A 12,167-nucleotide genomic window follows, 5' to 3' on the forward strand; every position below is an offset into this window, starting at 1 on the left:
GCCCCGCAGGGGGTGACATCACATTTATAGGCATCTGCTCCGCCTCCACATAAGCCTCCTCATCAAACATGTCGACACAGCCGTACCGACACACCGCACACACACAGGGAATGCTCTTAAAGGAGACAGGACCCCACAAAAGCCCTTTGGGGAGACAGAGAGAGAGTATGCCAGCACACACCAGAGCGCTATATAATGCAGGGACTAACTGAATTATGTCCCCTATAGCTGCTATAATATTTACTGAGCCTAATTTTAGTGCCCCCCTCTCTTTTTTACCCTTTTCTGTAGTGTAGACTGCAGGGGAGAGTCAGGGAGCTTCCTTCCAGCGGAACTGTGAGGGAGAAATGGCGCCAGTGTGCTGAGGGAGATGGCTCCGCCCCTTTTTCAGCGGACTTTTCTCCCGCTTTTTTCTGTATTCTGGCAGGGGTAATTACCACATATATAGCCTCTGGGGCTATATATTGTGGTTATTTTGCCAGCCAAGGTGATTTTATTGCTGCTCAGGGCGCCCCCCCCGCCCTGCACCCTCAGTGACCGGAGTGTAAAGTGTGTATGAGGAGCAATGGCGCACAGCTGCAGTGCTGTGCGCTACCTTGGTGAAGACTGAAGTCTTCTGCCGCCGATTATCCGGACCATCTTCTTGCTTCTGGCTCTGTAAGGGGGACGGCGGCGCGGCTCCGGGAACGAACACCAAGGACGGGTCCTGCGGTCGATCCCTCTGGAGCTAATGGTGTCCAGTAGCCTAAGAAGCCCAAGCTAGCTGCAAGCAGGTAGGTTCGCTTCTTCTCCCCTTAGTCCCTCGTTGCAGTGAGCCTGTTGCCAGCAGGTCTCACTGTAAAATAAAAAACCTAACATATACTTTCTTTCTAGGAGCTCAGGAGAGCCCCTAGTGTGCATCCAGCTCGGCCGGGCACAGAAATCTAACTGAGGTCTGGAGGAGGGGCATAGAGGGAGGAGCCAGTGCACACCAGATAGTACCAAATCTTTCTTATAGAGTGCCCAGTCTCCTGCGGAGCCCGTCTATTCCCCATGGTCCTTACGGAGTCCCCAGCATCCACTAGGACGTCAGAGAAACACTGCTGTGCATGATACACACTCTTTTGACATAGTAAATGTGAAAGAATATACACCAGAGGTTCTCAAACTTGGTACTCGTGGGCCCACACAGTGCATGTTTTGCAGGTCTCCTCACAGAATCACAAGTGAAATAATTAGCTCCACCTGTGGACCTTTTAAAATGTGTCAGTGAGTAATTAAGACACCTGTGCACCTGCTGGGTTACCTGCAAAACATGCACTGTGTGGGCCTACGAGGACCAAGTTTGAGAACCTCTGATATACACACACACACACACACACACACACACACACACACACACACACACACACACACACACACACACACACACACACACACAGGAAATTAGGGTAAAACACAGTTAACACACACAGAGCCCTCTAGAGAGACACAGAGAATGATGGAGCCAGCTACACAGAGCCCCTATAGCTAAAGTACAAGTTTAGCTGGGTGGCAAACTAATTACACTAATATTGCTCCCCCCCTTTGCTATGACCCCCTGGTACCGCTGAGGTGCTCTGCAGTCCTTGTGGAGGAGCTGCGCTTCCCTGACAGTCTGCCTGTGTAAACCTGCTGAGGGAAAATGGCGCTGGTGAGTTGCTGGATCAGCTCATAGTGAAGTCCCGCCCCCCTAATGGCGCACGGTCTTCCCGTTTTTTTTATACTGGCTGAGGTAATTTCAGTTCTACACTGGGTTAAAACCCGTGTAGAATAGCTGCCAGTGTGGGTATATGCGTTGTGGCTTCAGCTCGCTCCTCACAGCGGGACACACAGCACCCTGTATGCCTCTGAAGCCTGGAGCCGCAGCCTGCTTATCAGCGCTGCGCTCCTACCCCTTGTGCCGCCATTACAGCCGGCGACCCGCTAAACGGGACGCCGGCCACCTACTCACCACTCTTGTAACTTCTGGCTCTGGTAGGGGAGGCGGCGTGCTCTCGCCGTGGTGGGGCTTGCGAATAGGACCCTCAGGAGCTGTGTCCTGTCAGCGGGGAACAGGACCATTAACCCTAGGGAGGTTGGGCCGTTCCCCCCCCTAAGTTCCACAAAGCAGGCAGGCTGGTGCCAGCCAGACCTGCCTGAAAACAATAAACAAGAAAATAAATGCAGAAAACTCTTCAGGAGCTTCCCAAGCGTGACCGGCTCCTCCAGGCACATTTTCTGGTGGGAGGGGAATAGAGGGAGGAGCCAGCCCACACTATCAATTTCTTAAAGTGCCCATGGCTCCTAGTGGACCCGTCTATATCCCATGGTACTAATGTGGACCCCAGTATCCTCTAGGACGTAAGAGAAAAAATTAAAACATTTATAAAAACTAGTGTCGACCATATGTGTATCGACCATTATCATGTTGACCCTTTTGTACCTGTCGACCATTATAATGTATACCATTTGAACCTGTCGACCTTAAGCACTGTCTACCTTTTACCTGTTGTCTTTTTACTGTAGAACTATAAACCAGATACCGAAAGAGGACAGTTCACCAGACCGGACAGGAACCTCAATTCAATGTCAATGAGAACCTTATTGGCATCCACTAGCTAGGCTATTTCCTACTAGTGTATGCTTCCCTCCTCCAAAGAGGTGTGTATGTATTTTCCATTCACATTAGGAACATAACGACCTACTGAATTATATAAAACTCCATATTTCTCTTTAGTATAGGAAACATTATTATATTTATAATGGAAATATTCTAAACTCTATTAGTCCCATGAGTTATATAAAAAATTACCTTATTAACGCTGAGCAGTCTCATGTGGATGGTTTGCGCATGCAAATACTACATCACTACAAATCACAGAGTGTTAGATGAAGAAGTTTTACCTCAAGCAGGTATCTCAGAGAGTAGGGCACAAGATTTTTGATGGTCAACGGAGGGTAGAGATGGATAATGTAGGCTGGATCCCAATCCTTCTCACCATTACTGGTGATAAAGTTGATTTCATCAGGCACGGCTGTGCAATTCACTATGAGAGGTAGGAAGTTGGTCTCAGTAGCTGGACACTGCAGTGTGCATCGAACTTCACTACTCCGGTGTAGCATTTCTTTCCACATAATGTAAGTTGTGGACTCTTTAAACTGTCCTACCAACACACCTGCCGGTTTCAGGAACAACTGACACCTGTCGATGTAACAGTACCATTAGAAGAATTTTTTTTTTTTTTAGAAAACCACATAAGAACATAAGACAACAACACAACTTGGTAATTTACATATGCAGAGAAATGCTCAAATGCAGAAACAAATCTGCTACTAACTGCTTTGTAATCTTATTTGATACTGCTATTTTATACTGCATTTTCTGTAACCACTAGTGCATCAATTACAGCTTAAAAATTGCAAAAATTACAGAATGAGCAGCATGCTCATTGTTATGGGTTAGTCTAGCAATGCACGAGCATGGGGTGTGTGTGCGTAAATACACATATACAGAGAACTTTCAATTTATTTTAATTTGTCACAGTATCATAAACCTTGTGGATAAATATTACCCTAGTTTATGCATAAACTTTAACTATGTAATATTTAACCATGAGGTTTATGATACTGTGACAATATGTAAAATGTAAACCAAAAAGGATATACAAAAAAGGTGTGCACTGAACACCAAGCTTTCCAAATGCGTGATTAGGAACTGTTTGTCTGCTCAAAACAAAGTGTCTATATCTATATTGTACAACCAATTTCATGGTTTAAATTAGTTATTACCATTAGACACTACCATATACATGGTTTGATACACTATTTACTAAATATTTCACATTTGCTTATAGAAACAAAAGGTGTCCCTGTGTTTCTCTTCTAAATTGATACTATTATCTGGGATTATGGACAGCGTGCCATAACTGGCTGCTAACAGCGAATAGAAAAATCCTCATTACAGGGCTAAATATGCCATAGAAAAATAATAAAAGGAGGCACCCCCCAAAAATTCTAAATTTTGGGAGAATTGAATTTTCTCTATACTTGGGTACTGTGGTAATCACTATCTACTTCATAACAAGATATTCTTAGAGGTAGAATTCTAGGGCTAAGATCCAAGTTTAAACAATACGAGAACAGTAAGAACACCTGGCATTGAGCCAAATTATTATGGGAAGATTCCCTACAAAGTTTTTTTTTAACTGAGCCCTCCCCATTTCCTCCCCCCCTTTTCCCCCCTATTCTTCAGGCGGACTATACTTACCTTACCACGTTCTTATTCCCTCTTTTTTAAACCACATAACTGACAATTTTTTGTTAACCCCCCCCCCCATCAAACATCGGAACATCGATCAGGAATATCGGTAAACATCAGAACATCGGTAACATTGCAATGTTACTTTTGACACCACAGACAGCTGCCAGGTGCACGTGGGGGGGGGGGGGGGGGGGGGTTGGTGTACACTTTTTCAGCAGCTGCTATTGTCTGCAGCCACTCGGTGTGGAGTCCTGTCGTGCTGACCAACCAGCAATGATCGGCAGCATGGAACACTGGGGGAAGGTGCAGGGGGTCAAAAGGACCTTCTGGTCCCTTTGAGAGCAGCAGCAGAGGGCAGTTTCTCTTCCCTGACGCTGCTGGCACTTGCTGGTGTGGTCGCATCAGATGTATCTGCATATAATATATAGGGATAACACCCCTCTGCAAAGTGCATGGGAGAGAGGAGGGGGGTGTACCCAGATGAATGAGGAGATTCTCTAGCCTGTATGCTAAGGCTTTAAAGATACTATATTATCTGTCTGTGTGTGACTATATGTCATATTTTATGCATGTATGTGACTGTATATACAGGTATATGTATATATATGTATTCCTGTATGTGTATATTTGTGTAACTGTATGTATGTACTGTATACCCCACCAACCACCCGATTTTGACAGGAGAGTTCCGCTTTACAAGAACTGATCCCTCAGTCCAATCTGCAGGCCACAGTGTCCCCCGTGGGAGATGGAGATTCAGCCCAACAGCTTGTGAAGAGCTGTGCATGCCCCAAGCATGATTCGAAACAGGGGTGCGACTCATGGACATGCCCCCTTTTTGTGTGCACACTGAATGCATGCACATGAGGACCTGATCCCTGAGTCCCAAATGCTATTCTTTAGGGAGCCCCACACTTATGTGCCTGAAACCCTTAAAGGCTTATGGCTTAATCGAGCTCTGCAGACACCAGCCTTGAAATCAGGTCAGCCGGAGGTTGACATTATGGTCTCCAAGTAGAACAAAAAGGCAGACAGCTTATGCTCAAGGACTAGGGATCCGCAGGAGTTCCTTGTTGACGCCATGACAATTCTGTAGGATTTTCATCTAATATACCGGTTTCCTCTAGTAGCGATGCTTCCACATAACAAAAGAAACAACAGGAATGGGACCTGCTGCTTTTACTAGCACCAGACTGTCCCATATAGTTGTAGTATAAGGACGTTCCAATGTCAGTAGGTATACGGTGGTGTCTTCCACAAAGACGGGACATTTAACTCAGGAACTCTGTTACTATCATGAATTAGTGTGCCTGGTTTTTTTTTTTCCAGAAGATTGTAGCACTATCTAGAAGTGTACACATTTATGCAGGGTGTTGTGCATTTACTGTTGTCGTGAACCAATTCACCCATCAAACACTTTTATCATTAGTAATGGTCCTATTAGTAACTGTCTCCACACGCTTGATGTTCTCCACTCGCACTGCACAGGCTCCCTGAGTTCGTGACGCGGTTTCCTGACGGGTACGGTTTGGAAAATATTCAGCCGGCGTGGTGTAAGGTCCTGGGTCCATGTGTCAGCGGTATGCAGTTTTGCCATTGTGGAATGTATTATACCATCTGCTAACCTGCCCGCGGTGTGGGTTATTCAGGGTAAGAGTCCTGTAGAAATACTTGATGTTTTTATTTCATTTGTTTTTAAATAAAAATTGATCTGCACTATGAGCGCACTCTCTTCACTCTCTATTCTAGCTATTTAATGCTCATAAGAGTCCTGAGCCTTCTAAGGAGAGTTGCTGCGGTGTTGATGTACACCTGTGCTGCAGCCCAGAGTGGATTACCTGTGGACTGAGAACTATTACCTTTTAATTACCAGCGCACCTGTACACACTGCTTTTTTGAGATACACACACACACACACACACACACACACACACCCTTAGGCTGTGGTATGTGTATATATGTATATATTTTATTGGCACCTTGCTGTGGGTCTTTTTTTATGCTAATATGCAATGAATGATTAGTACTGCATAATTCTTTTTTTTTTTTGACTGATTCAAATCCAAAGGAGGAAACGGATTTCCTTTATTTAACTAGTTGTTATGTCTCCATGGAAACCAGTTACGTTTATGTATACTTAATTACAAGGATGTGTAAGAAGGAGACACGTCGACACACCTTTTGGGACGTGCCTCCGGTCCATGTGCCCTATAACATCCAATAAATGTGCAGCGGGTCCCGGTCACAAGAATAATATCACATGACCGCAGACTAGAGGTCTATGGAAGCCTCGGTCCTGGAAAAGATATCACGTGACCGGAGCCCCCTGATCATATATCCGGAATCGTCCAATGATGTGGCGTGGGTCCCGGTCACGTGGGCAATATCATTGGATACTCTGGTCACGTGATCGGAGCAGCACGTCATACCAGCTGAATCACCAATGGTCCAATAGGATTGGGAATAGTTCAGATCATGCGACCCGGTGTCGTCACATAAAAACGAGCATTAAAACCAATGTATAAACCATAAAATTAATTCATAATAATGAATTAATTTTATGGTTTATACATTGGTTTTAATGCTCGTTTTTATATTAAATTTTATTAATTAAGTTGAATTTTGTGATATTAATGCTGTGACTTTTATATTTTTTTGGGGACGGTTTGCTTCATTATGTATTAATATACTCAAACAGGTGTTGATTGTCATGCTATCAAAAGGGGTATAAATAGACACCCCAGCACACATTGAGTTTATGCTCCTGAGGAAGCTGGATCCTATTGTTACCAGTGAAATGCGTTGAGCCCATCACCAGATACCCACCTGGATCCCATTCCACGTCTTGTATCCATTGAACCTGTTCAACATTTTGGCCATCTATTGGACATTCCATATCACTGGAATTTTACATTTCAGCATCATTCCGGTCCACCCCTGCAGCTACAAATGGACTTTTTCTAAAGCTGATGCTACCAAGGGACAACATCTTGTGGATCCGGTAAATATGATTGCCTGACAGTGACTGCATTTTGGAAATTGTCCTAGCCAATAAGAATCTGACGTTTCAAAATACACACAAAAGTGGACTTGCAATAGTGATCCTATCTAGGGAGGTATCTGTGTATGAGATTGCTGCTATTAGCATTCACACTGAATCTATTCCTGCTAATTTTAATATGTATTATGTCAATAAATTGTTATTTTTTTAATTGAAGCAAACCGTCCGTTGTATGTAAATATCACAGCCAGCGCTGGTACACCTTATTTCTTTTTCTTCCTCTTTGGAGGGTTTGACCACCCCCTTACCAGTTGCTGCTGACTGTACACTTACTTATTACTCTATATGTTGTGCATTTACGATGGACTTGAATTTATCGTTGAAGACATTACAACAAATTCCTTTCGAACATCCTGAATCATTGGACTTAAAAGTTCTCACATGGAAAACATTTTTTTCTTTTGATTATTTCCAAGGACTCGGGGGTGTCTGAACAGGATGATGTATCTTGCAGATCTCAAATGTTGGTGTTCATGAAGATACAGTAAGGCTTTTCTTCTTATACCTTTACCTCTACCTTTTAAGGTTAAGGTTGTTCCCAAATTCAGACAATGCAACCCAAGCACTAAGTCAGAATTTGTCTACAAACAAGGGATCTCTTAATTTCTCAGAAATTGTTAGTGCTTTAAAGCGCTATTTTGCAAGAATGAGTAATGTCAGAAAAATCACATGACCAGCCTTCATTTGAACAAACTATTGCTAGCTGTATGCTTACAATTGTGGTAGGAAGGTTGTGAGAATATCTAACACACACACACACACACACACACACACACACACAAGACACACACACACAAGACACACACAAGACACACAAGACACATAATTACACATGCACATTCACTATAAAGAGTCTGAAAATATGACCTCCAAGAGAACTTAAAAAAAACCTTTAATTCATATGCTGAAATGGGTTGGGGCCGCAATCCTGGCGGTCAGCATCCCGATGCCGGGATCCTGGCCACATAATGCCAGCAGTAGGGGCGAGTGAAACGAAGCCCCTTGCGGGCTCGGTGGCGGGCTGCTCTCGCCACAGGCTCTATTCCCACTCTATGGGTGTCGTGGACATCAAGTAGTGGGAATAGACCTTGTTAGTCGGCTTGCCGACTGTCAGGATTTTCAGGGTTCGGGATGTAGTGGTCGACCGCCGGTCACATAACGACATCCCGCTGAAACAATGAGACTACTTTTATTTTTGAGAAACATCTTCTCATGGGGTTCGGTCCCATGATGCCATCTGTATCTCCCAGATGGCTTATGGCACATAATAGCAGAATAACAATTTGTAGATCACAAAGCTAGTGGATATCAAAAATGGTAAATGCTAATGCAGACCCACAATTGGCTACTCTGTGCTAGGACGTATGATACACGAAATATGACCTATACCTGTAAGAATGCAGGGGTACATGAAATTCCTCATCTGGTCTACACACACCAATTTCCTCCAGTAACTTTGCATTTGCCACAAACTTGTAAACAATAAATGGGATTGAGAAATGGTTCTTGATCTGAAATTGTAAAAAAAAAATAAAAAAAATATCATCCATGTTACAAAACCTCTGTTGAGATGTCTTCTAGAAAATGAACGTTTCATCTGTAAAGCTGTAAAATAGTTTCAGATCATTCAATAGATAAGGCACCAGGTTTGAACCAATATCAATCATCAGTGTAGAGCAGTGTTTTTCAACCACTGTGCCGTGGCACACTAGTGTGCCCTGAGCAGTCTCCAGGTGTGCCGCCATAGAAGCACAGCCAGGCCAGTCAGTGTTTTGCCCCTACTGAGGCCATGGAATGATCAATACTGGTGGGTTTAGTGGGTGCGGAGCCAGTTCTAATTTTGGGCCCAGGCAGTGTTGGGCTCTTCTGGCTTTCTCAGATGTGGCTCAGGCGTTACCTATGGAGAAGCTGCGACATGACATCCTGGGACACGCAACTGCACCATGCATAAACATTATATTTGAATGTGCCTTAGCAATATTTAAATCTTATTCAGTGTGCCGTGAGTTGTAAAAGGTTGAAATCTCTGGTGTAGTGCATAAAGGACCCAATTCCATGGTTCCAAATGACGTGAAAACATGAAAGGATAATACATTGTAGGAATGTAGAGAAAATACATAATTTGTTGTAAATTATGGTCTTGCATGACAAATTCCATCAACTGAGAATTAAGGTTACAGTACTATAATTACAGTATTATGAAAACATGAAAGTTTACAGAATGACATGCTCTACCGTGGTACTGTCTGGCAACAGAATGTCTTAAACTAGATATACACTAGATGACTTTTTGAACGATATGGCCAATTCAGACATTTCTGAACAACATATTATTCAAATTGTCCAGTGTGTACCCACTATATCGTCAACGATACGCGCTCCCGAGGGGTCACTTGTGACATCGCTCGTCGGCTGTATATGCAGCTCAATATAGTGAAGTTGCAAGCGATACCATGCACTTGCCGATGACTGCATCCGCCGAGGTCCCGTCACCGCTAATATCGCCGAGTACACATATCGTCTAGTGTGTACCCATTTTAAGATTATCTGTCCAATCTGGCTGGTTGGAATGAAAATCTAGCAATTTATGGGAGCAAATAACAATCAACCATTTGCTTCCAAATACCAGAAAACGGACAAAAACTGTTGTTTGAATAAATAGGATTTTAATTACCTACGGTAAATCCTTTTCTCGTAGTCCGTAGAGGATACTGGGGTCCACATTAGTACCATGGGGTATAGACGGGTCCACTAGGAACCATGGGCATTTAGTGTGGGCTGGCTCCTCCCTCTATGCCCCTCCTACCAGACTCAGTCTAGGAAACTGTGCCCGAGGAGACGGACATACTTTGAGAGAAGGATATAAAAGGATAGTGGTGAGATTCCGAACCAGCACACACAAACTAGAGGAAAGTCAAGCTAACCAAACTTTACACCAGGAACAGCAAGCGCTGAACCAACAATACTTAACCAAGTAACAGTGCAGGAAGAAACGAAGCAGTGGGCGCGCGCCCAGTATCCTCTACGGATTACGAGAAAAGGATTTACCGGTAGGTAATTAAAATCCTATTTTCTCTTGCATCCTAGAGGATACTGGGGTCCACATTATTACCATGGGGATGTACCAAAGCTCCCAAACCGGGTGGGAGAGTGCTGAGGTTCCTGCAGAACTGATTGACCAAACTGAAGGTCCTTGGAGGCGAAAGTAAAGAACTTGCAGAACTTATCAAACGTGTTCGAACCTGACCAAGTAGCTGATCGGCAGAGCTGTAAAGCCGAGATACCCCAGGCAGCCGCCCAGGAAGAGCTCACCGATCTAGTAGAGTGGGCCTGTACAGATTTTGAACACTGCAAACCTGCCGTGGAATAAGCATGCTGGATAGTAAGCCTGATCCAGTGTGCAACAGTCTGCTTTGAAGCAAAATCGGAATAAGAAAGTACGCATCCTTGATATCCAGAGACACCAAGAATTCCCCCTCTTCCAGACCTGAGATCACCGCTCTCAGAGACTCCATCTTGAACACCCGTAAGTACGGGTTCAATTACTTGAGATTTAAAATGGGCCTCACTGAACCGTCCGGTTTCGGAACTACTAACAGGTTGGAATAATAACCCTGATTTTGCCGTTGAAGTGGAACTGGAACAATGACCTGAGTCTGTTCCAGTTTTTGAATTGCTTCCTGTAAAGTCATACTTGCTTCTTGAGAAGCTGGTAAGCCTGATTTGAAGAATCTGTGAGGTGGGAGTTCCTTAAACTCCAGTCTGTAGCCCTGGGCTATAAGATCTTTGACCAAGGGATCCTGGCATGTCAATAGTCTGCTTTGAAGCAGGACACCCAATTTTATTGGGATCATAGAGAACAAATAGTGAGTCGGATTTTCTGTGACGAGCTGCCCACTTCACATAGACCTTCAAAGCCCTCACAACATCCAAGGACTTTGAAGTAGCAGAGGTGTTGGTAACCACCGGAACCACAATAGGTTGGTTGATATGAAACTCAAACACCACCTTTGGAAGAAATTGCTGACGAGTTCGGAGTTCAGCCATATCTTCATGAAAAATAAAATAGGGGCTTTTGTGAGACAATGCCCCCAGCTCCCACACACGCCTCGCAGAAGCCAAGGCAAACAGCGTCACTGCCATCCACATAAGAAACTTGACGTCAACGTCCTGTAAAGGCTCAAACCATTACGATTGCAGGAACTGCAACAACACGTTGAGATCCCAAGGTGCCGTAGGAGGCACAAAGGGCGGTTGGATGTGCAGAACCCCTTTCAAAAATGTGTGAACCTCAGGGAGGGAAGCCAATTGTTTCTGGAAGAAAATGGATAAGGCCAAAATCTGGACTTTTATGGAGCCCAAACGTTGGCCCACATCCACGCCTGACTGCAGAAAAAGGAGAAAACGTCCCAGTTGAAACTCCACCGCAGGAAATTTCCTGTACTCACACCAAGAGACATATTTTTTTCAAATACGGTGGTTATGTTTAGACGTTACACCCTTTCTGGCTTGGATCAGGGTTGGAATAACCCTATCCAGGATCCCTTTCAGTACAAGAATTTGACACTCAACCTCCATGCCTTCAAACGTAGCCATGGTAAAGTCTTGATAGACGATCAGCCCCTGTTGGAGAAGGTCCTCGCGAAGAGGTAGAGGCCACAGGTCCTCTAGGAGCATCTCCAGTAGATCCGCATACCAGGCCCTTCTTGGCCAGTCCGGAGTAATAAGAATTGCTTGAACCGTTTCCCTTTTTATTCTTTTTTGAATTCTTGGATCAATGGAAGAGGTGGAAACACGTACACCATGGAGTCACCAGAGCGTCCACCGCCACTGCTTGCGGGTCCC

General features: G+C 44.3%; 1 protein-coding gene across 3 annotated transcripts in view; it reads right to left on the reverse strand.

Moving 5' to 3' along the window:
- Nucleotides 1-12,167, reverse strand: part of VPS13C (vacuolar protein sorting 13 homolog C) — a 950,377-nt gene that overhangs the window by 268,818 nt on the left and 669,392 nt on the right. For all 3 annotated transcript variants that reach the window (XM_063926503.1, XM_063926502.1, XM_063926504.1), the window contains 2 exons: nt 8,712-8,833; nt 2,905-3,202 (listed from right to left, as the gene is read on the reverse strand). In XM_063926503.1, coding sequence (XP_063782573.1) covers nt 2,905-3,202; nt 8,712-8,833 — 420 coding nt within the window. The remainder of the gene's footprint in view (nt 1-2,904; nt 3,203-8,711; nt 8,834-12,167) is intronic.

The sequence above is a fragment of the Pseudophryne corroboree genome, chromosome 6, assembly GCF_028390025.1.
Source record: "Pseudophryne corroboree isolate aPseCor3 chromosome 6, aPseCor3.hap2, whole genome shotgun sequence".
Lineage (NCBI taxonomy): Eukaryota > Metazoa > Chordata > Amphibia > Anura > Myobatrachidae > Pseudophryne > Pseudophryne corroboree.